This window comes from Metarhizium robertsii (assembly GCF_000187425.2).
Source record: "Metarhizium robertsii ARSEF 23 chromosome Unknown MAA_Scf_1, whole genome shotgun sequence".
NCBI classification, from domain to species: domain Eukaryota; kingdom Fungi; phylum Ascomycota; class Sordariomycetes; order Hypocreales; family Clavicipitaceae; genus Metarhizium; species Metarhizium robertsii.
Window position 1 is genome coordinate 552,040 of NW_011942149.1, and position 15,894 is coordinate 567,933.

Sequence of the window (15,894 nt, forward strand, 5' to 3'; positions counted from 1 at the left end):
CCTCAACGCCACGCGTAACAGCGTAAGCCAGTACATGTTCATTCCCGAAACACTCGGGCAATGTTTCCAATTGGGAAAATAGTCGAATGGGTTTCCAAAGCCGCACATTCCCCACACATGACACTGCCCTCGCGCCGTAAGAAAAGCGAAGAATACGGCAGCCAAGTTGCAACATGCTGCGTGGGTCCGTCATGAGCTGCGCATGTACGGAGTAATTGTCCACTTCGTTACCAACGGGCATCATTGTAGGGCTGGGTTGAGACAAAGGGCACCTGGGGTTTTGTGGCCAATCATCAGTGCCAAATATCATCCATAGATGGGTCTTCGAATGGCGGACCTCTGCCATCTCGAATGAGTCTCCTAAAGAGGGAATTCGGATGATGCAGCCCCGGAATGGACCGATGGCAGCCTCAACCGCTCTGCCTCTCCAGCCTCTCGCCCTGCCTCATCCACATAACGGTCTTACAATAACCAACTGATGCTCTGGCTGCAGGAGTCAGGAAGGGGTTGCATACATGGCGTACCACTGCATTTGGGTCCATCATGACTGGATTGTGGAATGATCAGTGAGGCTTACGGTACAGACGGGGCGGCATACCGCGCGTCATGACGCTTCCGCGGTTCAGACTGACACAGCCGTTCAAGCGGCCAGCACCCCTGTTTTGTCCAGCCACCTCAGCCTTATGCTTGCTTCATCCGAAATTCTTCCCCTGGTCAGCATTGGATACGATAGTGCAGATTGATGGTTCAAACATTGCTATGCCATGTGGCCTACCCTACGCTGCTCAACCACGGCTAGGAGTGTAGTATGCCATGGAAGAATTAAGTTGTAATTATACTACTAGCGATTTCCAAGAGATTTGACTTCTTTCTGGTCTAGGGTGCCTTGTGACTATCATCTTTGTATGCCAAGTGGTAATGAAGTCCAAGATGCCGAATACCTGCCCAAAGTTTCGCCATGGGCACGCCATGCTGCTTCTACGGGAACCGTGTGTTGATGTGAAATGCAATGATTCTATACAACCACTTGATTACTTTATTTTTGCTCAAATTCGCGCTGTCTGACGACCTGACTCATCTTCGGCTCAGTGCAGTCGTGTTGGACTCGGGAGGCAAAGTAGCCTTTGAGGGTTTGGAGTTTGCAAGCCCGTTTGCAAAGTGTCCTGCCGTCTGAGAGGTAATGGACTTGGCAAACCAGTCCAACGCGATATCTGAGGTGCTACCACACCTCGGCCAATACAAATTGAGTGACAAAAACTATTTAACCAAATGGCACATGGGTATCGCGCGCTATACTATAATACTCTAGCATATTAGTGTATCCTTCTTCATGGGCAAATGTATTTTATCACAGGCTAGAATGGACTCCGGTCATGTACCAAGCTGGGACTCTGGCCTGGAGGTTCGTGGTTTGGATTGAGCGCAAACAGACAGGTAGTTTGCATGCTTTGCGCATCGTCGTGTAGCGCTTCGATGGGGCGACCGCAGCAGACAAGCCCAACGAGTCGACGTGTTTATATTTTTTGCACCACCTTCAGGGACATGAGGCCGTGTTTTGTCCGTGTTCTGCGTCTTCCGTCCTCAAGGGCCTAGAAAAGAACAGTACCCCGTCCAGCGGACTATAGTAATATGGCTGCGTCAAAGTAAACCCTTCGGACTTGTAAAGCCCGATGGCTGGCTGCATCTTGGGCAGCGTATCCAGAAACATTTCGTCGTAGCCAATTTGCGCGGCGGTCTTGATGGCTTGCTGAATCAGTTTCCTGGCGACTTGGCGCCCTCGCGCTTTCGGATAGACATAGAGACGCTTCAGTTCGCAGCTGCGAACACCCCCTTGCTGTGACTGTACAAAGTCGTCGTCAAGGTTGAGTGCCTGAAACGCAATGCATCCTAGAACATCGCCTGAAGGCCCGTCCACGGCGAGGATGAGCCCCCCGGTCGGAGGGGCATATTTGCCTGGGAGATTGGCAAATTCTTCCGAGTAGTTTTGGAACGAAATGTCTTCGTCGAGCCAGTCCGTGTACTCTTGGAAGCAGGCTTTGATGGCGGGCAGATCTGTGGAGTTTGCCGGCCGGATGATGACGGGGGTGGGTGATTTGGGTGCTGTCATTTTTGTATGTGCTACTGGGTGTAGTTTGACGAGTCTTGCGTAGCATAAAGGTTTTGCATCTCAAATACTAGTCATTTTGCTGTCATAGAGACAATTCGCCCAACCTGCCGGCATTGGAGGGCTGCGTTTTGGGCTGCGAACCCGATGCTAACCTCCCGGCCCCGGCGATTCAGTTAACCCGCACGTCAGACCATCCATTCAATGTTGCAAAGAAACATTTGAACATCACAGAGATGTAACCAATACCATAGCGAACATCATTGGACGGTCGCATGCACATTAGCCGTCGCTGCTTTTGGCGTTTTGCAAAGGAAGCTTCCCCTCGCCCGGATTACGACGCTGCGACCAGCTCGCTATTACGATTCACCATAACACAGACCAGCGTCGCCGAACCGCCTTGATCGACAATCCATCGATACATTACACTAGGCTCTCAAGTCTACCTCAAACCCCATATCATTCTATCGCCAACGACCCCCAACCAACAAATCAAACATAATGGGCTGGCTCTGGTCGTCATCTTCAAAACCTCCCACTGAGGAGAAAGCCGCCCCAACACCACCAACAGAGCAATCCGCCGCGCCAAACGAACCCGTCGACCCAGAGATCCAAAAGTTCTTTGACCTCTTCAAACACGACCCCGAGCAGCCCTCAACCAGCCAACGACCCGCTCCTTCATCAGAAAACGAATCCTCTTCATCATCTATAACATCCTGGCTGGCCCTGAAGGCATCGGCCAAATCCACCGACAACGACGTACCCGATGCCCCCGTCGGCGACGCCCTCTCCGAGTCCCTCCTCCCCACAGACATGAGCTGCCGACAAGCCTTCGACCTCGCATGGAGCTGCAACGGCCTCGGTGGCCAATTCAACTCGGTCTACCGCTACGGCAATATGCGCTCCTGCAGCGAACACTGGGACGATTTCTGGTTCTGCATGCGCACCAAGTCTTATACGGGGGAGTTGAAAGCCAACATGGTCAGGACGCACTACCGCAACAAGGCGTACAGGAGGTACGGCGATGGGAAGCCCAACAGTGAGGACGTGTGGGAGAGGAGGACGGAGAAGATGCCGCCCGGGTCTGCGTTTAATGTGCCGGTGGATGCACCCACCGTTGGTGACGATGAATGGAGGCGGATGGAGGAAGAGAGAAGGAAAGGCGTACGGAAAGATATGGGATACGAATCATGAGTGCTGTAAAGGCATAAGGTTGGACATTCGATGGTGTATTATTTTCTCTGCTTATTGACAAGTCTATATAATGACGTAGACGTGGCCATGATATCTTGGTGGTCTGATGGTAGCTTCAGCATGAAAGGACTCGTCTTTTACCGCCCTGTAGGAGAAGTATTGATATTGCGTAGGCCACACTAGGGAAACCATTCCCTTTTCTTCGTGGCTTTCCGTCTAACGGCGAGGATAGTTCAGTCACAAGTGTCGACATTCCAAACGCCGACTTCGTCGAGACCAACCACCCATACAGTTTCAGCCTTGATGCGCCCGTGTGCGATGCTGCTTTATTGCTTTGTCTACGCGCCTTGAACTGCATTTTTCTCGCCTCGCGATGCAGGCCACAACACGTCAATCATGCACGTCGTTTTGACATGGGCAAACAAGCGTCTTAACAAGAGCAAAGATAGCCGAGGCTATGTATTTGCCCCGAAAAAACTGCATAGCCTGTTATAATCGGGCGCTGTGAACATATACCAGGCGACTCCCACAAGACGTCATGCTGTGTGAGAGATTTGCACGTTTGATGAGCAATGTTCCCACGACGAGGACATCAATAGCGACGAAGTTGATGAGTAGGAAAAGCCTGGCCATTGGGACAAAAAACCAAGCCATGACCTAAATATCAAGGTTTGAATTGTATCGCACATTAGTCAAGTGAAATCACAAGCATGATACGAGTACTGTGCAAGCGTAAAATCTGATAACACAGTATTGGGCTGTACCAGGCCAAGAACAATAAGAGACCAGAAAAATAGACCGTCTGTACACGCATCGTGACGCCCATGACTTGAGATATGAGAGCATACACGGCATGTCATACACAGATGTCAAGGCACACCTTTCTAGACAGAGTTATTTAGTAGTGGTTAACAGATGGTTGGGAACCTTTTGGCTGGTTTCGAGACTTGTGTGTGTTAGGCGATCGGGCCGACGGGGTTCAAGGCAGCAGCCAGGAAGCAGACAAAGAAAATCTAGTAAAGGCAGGGATCAGTATACCACAGTATATTATAGTATACTATAGTGTATTATAGTATACCGCGTAATAGTATATTGGGAGCTGTCGCAAGAGAAGGGCGGCAGTGGATATAGAATAAGCAGAGCTTTTGTAATCGTCGCCATAGCAAGAGGTGTCTGGCGCTGCCAAACACAAAGGGGATATAATGGTACACTAGTACTCCTCCACGAGTACCTTCTTCAGACCAACCATCTGCTTCTCCAAGTCATCTATCTTGCGCTGGCTGGCGTCCAGCTTCTCCAGCAGGTACGTCACCCGGCCGGCCGTCTCGAGCGTTTGTCTCGGCAGCTGTCCCAGCAGGGAGAGCTCCGTCTCCACGGCGTCAATGGTCTTGGCTTCTGTCTTGGCCATTTCCTTCATGATGGCCATGTCCATCTTGGCCTTGAGGACGCGGTCTCCGACGAGGACGGAAAAGGCAGCTTGGTGGAGGGGTTTGCCGGCGCTGATGAGCTTGGGGCGGCCCTGGTGCGACTTGAGGGCGATGAGCTCTGCGCTGGCGAGCGCTTCGAGCGCGGCCTCGCCGTCGGCGGCGTTGCTAGACGTCGACGAGGCAAAGGCTGGTGAGAGGAGCACTTGGTGGTAGCGCAGGGACGGGGCGTCGGCGAGCGACTTGATCAGGTGCCATGCCTGTTCGGCGGACCACTTCTTGTCCGACTCGGTCGTCTTGCCCATGAGGAAGATTTTGACAATGTCGGTGGCCGTCTCGCCGACAATTTCGTCGACGGCTTGGCGTGGCGTCTGGCCGGCTTTGATGCGTCTTGACAGGAATTCCAGGTCTGTCAGACGGCCGCCGAGGGTTTCAATGCACTCGTCCAAGCCTGTGAGGTCCATGCTCTTGGCCGTCTTTTCTTCTTCGGCAGATGCTTTTGCAGTCTCGTGATTGTCTTCGGCAAGTCTGCTGGTGACAAAGTTCTTGGCCACCTTGTGTTCCAGGTCCCCCAGCGACAGCGTGCGGAAGACGCGGTCGGGCATTGCCCTGGAGAGCGGCTTGGAGTAGGAAGAGTCTGAGGTGAGGAAGATGACGTGGGCAATGTTGTTCTGGACAAGGGAGGCTGCCCAGTCGGCAATCTTGTCATATACAATCGTCATCTCCTCATTCTTGTGCAGATAGTTGTCAATGACAATGACTGGTCTGTTTTCGGGGTGGGCTTCCAGATATGCGTCTTCGGATAACTGCGCGTCCTTGTCGTGCTTGGATCGGGACGACAGCCCAATCTGCTTGAGCGCGCCCGTCGTGGTATGCAGGATTTTGCTGACTTGGGTGTCCAAGGTTTCGGAGAAGCCTGCCTTGACGCCGGTGGTGCTCTGCACAGCCAAGTCGATCAAGCTGCTGATGCTGTTTGCCCATGAAAACACGGGCCGAAACCCAACCGCACCCGCAAGTCGCTTGATGGTACCAGCCTCGCCGCTGGCATCCACAATGGGCTTGCAGTCCACGAGGAGGACATTCTTGCGCCCAGCCAAGGCTTGATCCATGACCATTTCGATTTTGCCCGAGCCTCTGGGGCCTGTAATGACCACAAAAGTGTCTGAGCTGCCATCGAGCCAATTTTGAAGCTGGTCAATGACATCGCGCCGATGGTTCCATACCGTATTCAAGCCGTCCATGTGCCTGCTGCTTTTTTTGAAGGAAAAGCTGTCTGTTTGAGACTTGAACCATTTGTACAGTCGCGATTCGGTGAACCTCAACGAGTGTGACACATGGAGCTTGATGAAAAAGGTACGAATGGGGTCGAAAATCATGACTGAAGCACCAGCCAGTATGGCAGCAAGAATGGGGATAACAATACGCGGGTGGCTTGTCAGCCAGTTCCATATGCTGTGCGCCTTGACCTTTTTGACGTACGACAGTCGGAGTAGGGTTCCAGTCTTGCCACCGCCCATGGACTCAGTGACGACGAATCCATGCATACAGTTTCGGGCCATGATGGCATCGCTCAATCTGGGAAAGCCAATTTGGGCGTATTTTGGCACAAGCTTGGAATCAAAAGGTTGAGGAAGAATATCGGCAATCTTGCCATAGCGACGAAACATGCTGTACAGGTTCTCCTCGGACAGCTCCTCGGCCGCTGCGCCAGGCTCCGGGGGTACAAATTCGACCTTGATCAGACTCGAAGGAAATCGATATAGATCTTCGAGCCACGGGGTGCCTTTGACGAGACGGGCCTTGATTCCCCGAAAGGGGCTAAACCATGGCTTGAGCGGATGCTGCTCCAGCTTTTCCAAAAGCGTTGCTAAGATTGACATGATGAGCAAAAGTTTTGGATGCCGTATCATGAAAGAATCTTACATTCGATTTCTGAAGGACTGATGCTCGCGTCATATTGGACCTTGACAAATGCACCTCCGTCTTTCAAGCGTGGCAGAATCTCCGTCACCTTGACAGGCATGTCCTCAGGAATAGCCCTCTTTACGAAAGCAATTGGGTCCAGGCTGCCGCCGCTGCCAGACGCGCTGTAGAAGCGGCGCAGCAATGCCGTCATGTCACCATCAGTTTCCGTGGGATATCGCAAAAGAGAGCTCAGCTTCCTAGGGAAGATGTCTAATGCAAGTAAAGTTAGCCTGCAATCGTGTGATTATACAATATGCTTACTCTCAAAAAAGAACAGCGACTCGTTGGGCTTTACATCGAAATGGCCCGTCTCTTGTTCCTTGTTTGCAGATGACGACGATGAAGATGAAGCTGGCTCAGACGCAGGCGAGGACGGAAATGGGGTCGCAGGGGGCGTGGGAGGAGCAGCCGTACTCTCCCAAGCCCGGTCTGCAGGTCTGCGAGGGAAAACATGACCGCTTTTGCGCCAAGCAACGGCGCCGAGGAGAGGTTGTCTGAGTGAAACCGTTGATCGCACGATGCCAGGATACCTGGTCACCGTGGCCAGGCTCCGTCTGGTAATCATTGCACCGAAATCACGCACAGTGGGGTGCTGTCCCTGTGAGCGTCGCACTCGGAGATGTTGATCGGGTTAATCGTACTCACCAACCATGTGCATCGTAACCGTTGACGGAGACAGCACTTACTACCGGGTATATATTTACAAGTTCAGGGAATCAGGGTTCGCGGATGACGCTTTGGCTCCGTCAGGAGCTGACGGGAAGCTGGGCAAGCTCCACCGCCAATGAGGTCATCAGGTTCGCAGACGGCACGATTTCCGACTAGATGTAGCACGTGACTGTTAATAAACTGGACATCAACGACGAGAATTGCTCGGCAGGCTTACTCTTTTTACTAGGTGTACTTATTTTTTACTACCTAAGTATTTACTATTTAAATGCTTTTTTTATATAATTTAATAAGATATTTAAGTATATATTAAGATATTATAATATACTATTATATATTATAATATATAGTAGTATACTATAATATACCGTAGTATATCAGAATATACTTAAAGATAGGTAGGCATATTCCTGCCAGTAATAGCACCGCACACATCTCACATTCAAATCAGTAGATAGCCATGATGACGCCGAACCCACAAGTCCATTAAACCTTGAAGCAAATCACAGCCTAGTACATTGACCCAGAAAGCAAGTATATTCATCAATGCGTATGAATCCCAGTCCCAACGCCAATCCGTGGTATTTGACCCCCCGCAACGCCCATGGTATGCCATAAACACAGCCACGATATATACATGCTCGTCAGGTTTTTTGTTCTTCCTCATAACTCCCCTCAGGTAACTCCTCCTCCAGCGGGGGAGCTACCTCGCACGCCTGAGCGAAAAAGATGCGGGCGGGAACTTCGTAATCATTCGTTATGCTGTAGTAATTGCCTACGAAATGGTCAGAACCTGTGTAATAATAAAAATGGTGCAAGTAGTAGTCACAACTCACCCCGTGGTACGAACCACGTTCCGCCGGCCGATATGCGAAACTGCTCCTTGTTAATGGTCACGAGGACTTTGCCATAGTGCACGAAAAACACCATGTGCATCTTGCGCGAGTTCTTGAGCCGCTTCTCCGCGCCCGGGGGCAGGTCGACCACGCCGGCGCCCATAAAGGGCAGTGTGAGGGTTTTGGCGAAGCGAAACGTGGCCAGGGGGATGTCCTGCGTTTGAATGGCATCCGCGGAGATGGCGAGTCGATCTTCTATCATTTGGACTTCGTCGGCCTCGGTTGGTGGGTTGAATTCGTGCTCTGGCTCCCAGAGCACAATGCCGCCTGATATTGTGCCCTCATTCATCTCCCACTCTTCGAGCTCCTCGTCTTCTTGCACGGCTTCTCCCACCGCGACCGACTTGGCCTTGATTCGTGTTTTGCTTCTGGGCGCGCGTCTTGACGGCGGGGCGTCTTCGGGTATGCGTATGACTTGTTTCGTGGACGGCAAGAGAAAATCGCCCGTTTCGACGCCATCTGCGTCCTGGGCCTCCTCTTCTTCACCGCGGACGACTCGCTCGCCTCGCCAATACTCCAGGGGTCGGAATGACCGTCGTCCTGACCGCGTCTGGGTGTCGGAGGCTTCATTTCGGACAGATACCAGCCCTCTAGACCTTGGCATGGGCGGGGCGCGTTGTATTTCCATGATGGTCTCGTCGCCTTCATCGTCTTCGTCTGCTGGTTTGGTCCGTCGCTCGGTTTTCCTAGGCCGCCCTCTTCCACGCTTGACTGGTTTGACTTCTGTTTTTGGTATAGGGGGTTTGGGTTTCGAAATCAATGGTGCAGTAGTTCCTCTTGATGCTGCAGTTTTTGGCCTTGATAGGGGCGGTGGTGGTGGTAGTGGCGGCGGTGGCATACTCGTGCGTTGTCGCTTTTCCCTTCTTTCCTCCTCCTCCTCCTCCCTTTCATCTTTCTCGGACTCGTCTCCCTCTGCAACTATTTCTAGCGATGGCCGTTTTCTCGTCCCGAAAATCGATGGTATAGGCTGAGGTTGAGGCGGAGGCTTTCGTTGGGGTTGCTGTATTGGCGACGGGTTCGCCGGTGATGGCTTGGCAGATGGTAGCCGTGGCTCCTCTTCAGGAAAGTCATCGTTGCCTACTGCAGGCGGCAAATCGTCCGGCCCTTGGTCAAATCCTGCTGCCGTAAAGTTGTCGCTGTGCATAGCATTCACCAGTTGCATGGATTGCTCCACCATGTCTGACATTGTCGGGTCGTTCTGGTGTCCCAGTATAGGGTCTGAGGGTGGATTTGATTCATCGTCTTCTGAATGCAGGAGAGACGGCCTCGACGTTTTCAAGCCGTTTCGCACGTCCTTTCCAGTCGACAGTCGTGGTTTGCTGGAATGGGCAGCAAAGTCAATTTTCCGCGTAACCGTGTTGTCGTCTATTAAGGTGCTGCGCGAGGGCGACGAGGGGAACTCCAAATGGGGATTCCTCTTGGCCGGAGAGTTCAACTTGGTCTTGATGGGAGACCGGCTTTTCGGAATGGGATATGTGATGCTGTGTCGGTTTTTGAGCAGTGTCTGAGGCCCTGGACCACTGCCTTGGCAAATGTCAGTGGCTGCAACTATCTCGTCGGTCGTATTTGTGGGTATACTTACTAGACGCAATACTCATGTCTGCGCCTTCGGAATCGCCAGACACATCGTCGTTGGAGGCAGGTTTCGCTTCGTGGGGAGAAAAGATGGAATCGATGGGCTGCATGCCATGTTCGTCGCGTTCGCCTCGATCTTGGAGCGTAATACCGGTTTTCCTTTGAAGAGGTTTTAGTTGAAGGGAACACGATGGGAAATTTCAGAGCGCTTCGTCAGGGTGCAACGTACCGACCCTGCTTTCCGAGCTGGTGAAAAGCGTGCGGCTCAGGCCGCGGACGTTTGACGCTCCGCGCCATAGCAGCGAGGGGAGAGAGGCGTGGAAGCCAGTGGAGTTGTGCGATTGTCTTTTGCGCGCGCAAGTGGACGTAGGCAACCGGTGGAATGAAACCATCAGCTTCGAGTGCCCAAAGGAAGACGACACCAGTGGCGATGGTGACCACGTTGGGGTTGAGTGGTAGATTTGGCGACGCGGTCAGCGTGTTTGTCCGATGCAGCATGACGGAGTGCCCATTGACCCTCCCGTGTCGAGGTCAAGTGCGACATAAGTATCCGGTACCTCCTGAGAGGCAGCCATTAACGTGCAACTAGTGTGGCTAGGTCTGTAATCACTTTGTATCCTGTACTTTTGTCGACAGTGCCTGGGTGTGGGGTAGACATTGACCTGGCCCAATCCCCGGCCAAGCATCTGGCATTGATCTGATCTGCTCGGTGACTTGTCTCTCGTCATGGAGGGCCGAGAAGACATGATTAGGGTTAGGGTTAGTATTATATCTACAGCCTCATTTGAATGCCTGGGTGAGTAGCTACTATGTGAAAGACCCGTCGCACTTTACATGAAATGCTAAATCTAACAGTAGCAAGGAATGAAACGAGTTCTTATGATACGAATTTTAGTAATAAGGTCTTTATTTATTATTTCCAACGAATCCTCCGCCCGACACGTAAGACGTGTATAAACGCGCCAGTGCCTGGTTCTCCAGACTCAGCATGCAATAAAAAGTCTCAGCCGGTGTGCCAACAGGCTTCGACCACGTGGCGTTAGGCATAGCCGTTGGCAGATTGGCTCAGCCTTGAATTTTTCTCATCATTATAGAGGCCAGGCGCATCTCGCATTTGGTAATCGGTCAATACGACTATCATGTGCATAAATCTTAGGTCCACTACGGCTGGCAAGAGGCGTTGGGAAAGCGATTAGCCACCAGGCTGCCCAGAGCCGGGCTCTTATTAAGAGATGAGTCCTGCTTGCGTTTCACCAGAATCCCTTGTGCCTATTCCTGCTAATTTTACTTTTTTACTGCAACATACAAGCGCAACTATCAACTCTTGCTATATTGTCGTTTTGCGCTCCAGTTCTAGCAAGTTGTCTTGATAAATACGAGATTCCTGGGGGTATTACAAAAGCTCCATATACAACTCCTCCCACCATACGCAAGAGAGAGGTAGCCACGTGCGGCTTCGTTGATGGCAATCTTGGTATAAAATCTACCAGTCCTGTTGATATTCTTTTGCTAATTAGCCTCGAATAGACAATGCTTTTACATCCGCTGCTGGGGGTACCTGCGCCTTCTACACCGCAACAACCGGTTGGTGCGCTTCACGGTTTGGGTGCGACTCGGCTGTGTGGGGATATTGTGTCTCCTGGGGAGCGCAGGACTGTCTAGATGTCGAGTCTTGTAGTTCACGATACGGATCAGTTCTCCTTTGGTATGTTTAGCTACCCACTTACACATAGTTCAGCTGTGGCTCATATCTGCACCCTGTTTATATAGCCGCTCTGCATCACCGTATTGTGTACTTTACGAGTTTCAACCCTCAACTTCGGCGACCCCGAGGTACTATGCCTTGCTTTGTTCCGATTACCGTCCATCTTCCAAACCTATAACTGTCCGCTTTGGCCAGGCTGCTTCAACTACCCCAGAGACAACTACCACTGCACCGTCAACAACTACTACTCCTCCGTCAACAACTTCCAATACACCGTCATCAACTACCACTTCTCCATCAACAACTACCACTACTACTCCCTCGCCAACAACCACCCCCACTCCTCCGCCAACAACTCTCGACGCAGGCGCGATAGCAGGCATTGCTTCCGCGGCTATTGCGGCTGTGGCTCTCATCATAGCGTTATGGAAAAAGCGCGTGCGATACTAGCTCAAGGTAACGCTGTGTTGTTGTTTTTTTCGGGAAGACGAGCTAGGTATTCAGGGAGAATGAGTAGTAGCGTATGCCGTTATCCTACGCTGGTCAACTTGTTGTATGTAAATGTACTTCTTGTCTGACAAAAAGAGGCCAAAACTCGACATGGCCCTGCATTAAAATCGCCCGCGCATGTCCATTTCTACACCTGCGCCCATGTATCACGTCTTTCGTCAACCTTCTGGGGAGCTTTGCCCCCGGGGGCGGTTCTGATGTATACTAAGGGAGATAGACAGATTGTAGCACGTTTGGGGCTGAAAACTCTCTGGGGCAACTCAAAGCATATTTATATTATACGGCGCCGCCACATGGGCTTTGGCAAAGTCAAACTCCTTGGGTGTGGCCAAGATGCGAGCTTAGTGGGCAGGGTGCCTGCCAAGGTAACAGGACTGGAATGTTGAGAGCAAGCATTTCGTAGTCTCAGCCCAACTTTTCAAAGGGTCCAGATGGTAAATTCCGTTCATGTGGCGCATCGTCGTCTTCCCAAATAGCCGGTCTACAATGACGGCTTCCGATGGACGGCGCGGGGCTGTGGGCGATAACCGCCAGACGCAGTCGCACTCTCAATGCCATTACTGGTACAGGAATGGGCCATTGGCTTAATAAGACCATAGTTGCGCTGCCTAATATCTTAATAAACGGGGGAAGTCAAAAAACACAACCTGCCTAGTGACATCCCTTGGCAATATTACGTGTATGTTGCAAGGAAAAACTAGAGAGATAATTTGTAATTTTTTAATCTGATTTCAAATTGTAATGAATATTTTTTACTTATAATGGCAAACTACAACTTATATTATTTATACATGTTAAAAATATAGCAAGTAGACGCGAGATTACTGAGAGACTCACCACCTTGACCGGATGTACCAGACTGGTTGTATAAGCTTATCGAGTTATCCCTACAATTTAATGAATCCGGGTGGCTGTAACTACCAAGTTTCTCGGAGTAGCCCGTATCTCTTTGCTGCAACACACTTTGTGCTATCAAAGTTGTAGCATAGAATATGACATGAACACCTTGAGGACCTTTTGTATTAGACGCCCATAAACCGTCTCGTTCAAAGTCTTCTGCAAATCCACACTGGACCAACCCGAGTCTCCGGGGACATATTTGCAGCGACTCTGGGCTCATATTTTTTGAAGAACAAAAAAGGGGGTAGTACCGTCAAAGTAGCCACAGGAGACGCGAGCATTTTGATGCCTCCTATTAGTAGACAACAAAAAGCGCAAGGCATGGGCATATTACTATCAAAAAATCGGGGGAGGTCTGCGATCAGTTCACGAGTCGTACTACAATGGCCAGATCCAAGGAAGTTTTGTAAACTCGGACATTAAAACAGGCTAAAAGTCTTGATGAACACACAACTGCCCCTACCGGACCCTTCGTCTCGCAATACACATTTTAAATGCCAAGTTTGCATAACGCGACTCAACTTGAATTTCAAACATGTTGCTGACCGCATCACAAGGTGGTCTAGTGATAAACGCTGGTCCTCACGACAGACATCCCGCAACTCCCGTTGAGCCGACCGTTGTCTCATCCTTCTAGGCGCCTTTCCAGCCACCCTTGCATAGTACCCTCTCTCCAGGACTTGGTAGCTTCTTCTACCTCTTCTACCGTCCAAGGACCAAATTTCTTGGACTCCGCTTGTCCATCATAGTGTTTGCTCTGCGATTGCTTGATGCGTTTCAGAGTGGCATCATCAACCATCATTTGCCAAAAGGCCTTGTTGGAATGGCTCAGCTTGGTTGAGTAGGCCTCCCATAATTTTGGAAGCAGAGCCACATCCTGGGCCGAGTACTCGCATATCTCCCTTCGCAACGGCCGTTCGTTGAACACCTCGTAACCTCCGCCTTTGTTCGGGTCGTAGAGTCGCCCTGCCCGGTCCTTCATCTGCAACCAACTTTGTTTTTGCGACTCTGTCATTGGGCAGTCGTATTTGATGCAGTTTGCCAGGCCCGTGATGAACCTGGCAGGGGGGCCTCGGCGTGTTGCAAACTCCATGACTTGCAAGTCTCTGATACCACCCACCCTGATGCCATAATGGCTGAATAGCGCATTGGAGTCGTTTCGAATGTCGAAAAACACCTTGGGAATATTTTCAGACTCCAATATATTTTTGAGACTTATCCCTGATGTTGATGTGGCTGTAAATGCCTCTTCTCCCAGCTTGAAAATATCGATGATATAAGTCTTTGCGGTTGGTGCCACATGGACTGATAAGAGAGAAACAGAGCCGGATCGTCCAAGCTTGATGCCCTCCAAGTCCACAAATAGTGATGGGGGATTAGATGGCAAACCTTGTAGTTTGGTCAAGACTGTCTGAAGGAGCGGTATAGAATCCACAACTTCCCAGGTGGCATTAGAGTAAGGGATTGCCATTTTGAGTCTTTACCTTTGATCAGCGTATCTGTGACAAGGGTTTGTAGACTGAACAAAGGGCTTAAAACGACATTGTTTAGAGAATCTAACAGTCTTGAGCATCAGAGAGGAGCCTATATTTATATAACGCAGCGATGAGCCTCTGCCCGGGGGTCTCGTGATGGTAGGTCTCATGTAACTATCGCCAGGTTCAAAGGTCGGTCCGTGTCGTGATGTTGTGACACCCGGGTAATAGTGTCCATCGGGAAATTTGTATAATATCCCGTCACAGAGGGCACGGCTCTCTCATCTTCAGCTGTACGGTCACTTACAAACAGTTGCTCCAGTCATGGCATGCCAGCTCAAAAAACCTGACTCAGACATGGCATGACTCAGCCGCTTCCGTCTTGGTATCATTTTCGGGCACCGAATTGTTGCTTGGCGGAACGACCCAGATTCAGAGCAAACAGCGAAGCACCAATGAGTCAGTTGACAACGTTTACACACAGTGACTTGCCGAGATTGAAAACATCTGTGCTATCAAACCACGCGGTTTGTTACCACAAGTTTCCTCAGCCGCTCTCCAAGGAGAAGCTTTTGTCAGTTGGACGGAACTGCCATCCGCAGCGTGCTTGGCCCGATCAACGCAATGTAACTCTGCACATCAGGCCTGTCAACAGCGTGCCCGTTTGCACAGTCTGCAGCCGGGAACCAGATTACTTTTTTTGTACATCTCCATGGAGTCTTGAGGAAACATTGGCTGTGGTATCCGCGAAGTTTGCCCATGTATCCAGCCACAAAATCCTTTTGAGTGCGGCAAGGTGCAGGCAACAATCTCCTACGGGGATAATATCCAATGAGAACGTGGAGTAGGTACAAAACACTGCATCTTACCGCACTCAAAGAGATGACGCTGTGATTGACGGTGAAGATAGAAAGCTCCGTTACCAACGACTTGGCTTCCTGGTGGAAATTTCAATAACCATTTGTCTTTATTCCAGAAGAATAACCCTGCCTCGGTGCCTTGCCACTCCTACCGCCACGGCCCCAGTGTCTTGCACTTCTGGAGCATATTCTGTGAGCAATGGCGCTTTGTTTGTATCCGCATCGACCAGGGTAGTACCGACAAACGCTTTTCCTCACTCGCAGGAATAAAGATGCTGTGCACTGCGGCAGCCGAGAAGTGGCCTTGAGAGCATTGTATAGGTGACAAGGACTCGTTAGGGGGCTTGGAAGGAAAAGGTTCAAATTCAAAGATGATATCAAAGAGTGTCAAAGGTCCTTGGTTTTCTAAGAGGAAAGGAGAGAATACTAACCACTATATATATATAAAATAAACACTTATACTTAAGGCTCTTACCCGGGGACGTGTTTAATTTATATAAGTAACAGGTCTTTTGTGGTGAAGTCCCTTTATTGGGCTTCACGATCTGTTGGGCTTTTTCCGTGCTAACAGTATACGTCTCGCTAAATCCGTGAGTGCTTTAATAATGTCCATTGAC

The 15,894-nt window shown here is 50.6% G+C and overlaps 5 protein-coding genes across 5 annotated transcripts; 1 reads left to right on the forward strand and 4 right to left on the reverse strand.

Moving 5' to 3' along the window:
• Positions 1-1,534: 1,534 nt before the first annotated feature.
• MAA_07705 (GCN5-related N-acetyltransferase (GNAT) domain protein) lies at positions 1,535-2,107 on the reverse strand (the record flags this gene model as incomplete). Its single annotated transcript, XM_007825703.1, has 1 exon — positions 1,535-2,107. The coding sequence occupies one exon, from the start codon at positions 2,105-2,107 to the stop codon at positions 1,535-1,537; it is 573 nt and encodes a 190-aa protein (XP_007823894.1).
• A 498-nt stretch (positions 2,108-2,605) lies between these two features.
• Positions 2,606-3,298, forward strand: MAA_07704 (uncharacterized protein; the record flags this gene model as incomplete). The annotated part of the gene is made up of 1 exon (XM_007825702.1): positions 2,606-3,298. One exon carries the CDS (start codon positions 2,606-2,608, stop codon positions 3,296-3,298), a length of 693 nt encoding a protein of 230 aa, XP_007823893.1.
• A 1,210-nt stretch (positions 3,299-4,508) lies between these two features.
• On the reverse strand, positions 4,509-7,252 carry MAA_07703 (RNA12 protein; the record flags this gene model as incomplete). The annotated part of the gene is made up of 3 exons (XM_007825701.2): positions 4,509-6,589; positions 6,646-6,897; positions 6,949-7,252. The coding sequence occupies 3 exons, from the start codon at positions 7,250-7,252 to the stop codon at positions 4,509-4,511; spliced, it is 2,637 nt and encodes an 878-aa protein (XP_007823892.2).
• Positions 7,253-8,000: 748 nt separating this feature from the next.
• MAA_10604 (uncharacterized protein) lies at positions 8,001-10,325 on the reverse strand (the record flags this gene model as incomplete). Its single annotated transcript, XM_011412322.1, has 4 exons — positions 8,001-8,131; positions 8,193-9,776; positions 9,835-9,986; positions 10,057-10,325. 4 exons carry the CDS (start codon positions 10,323-10,325, stop codon positions 8,001-8,003), a joined length of 2,136 nt encoding a protein of 711 aa, XP_011410624.1.
• Positions 10,326-13,567: 3,242 nt separating this feature from the next.
• MAA_07702 (Ribonuclease H-like protein) lies at positions 13,568-14,413 on the reverse strand (the record flags this gene model as incomplete). The annotated part of the gene is made up of 1 exon (XM_007825700.1): positions 13,568-14,413. One exon carries the CDS (start codon positions 14,411-14,413, stop codon positions 13,568-13,570), a length of 846 nt encoding a protein of 281 aa, XP_007823891.1.
• Between the last annotated feature and the right edge of the window lie 1,481 nt (positions 14,414-15,894).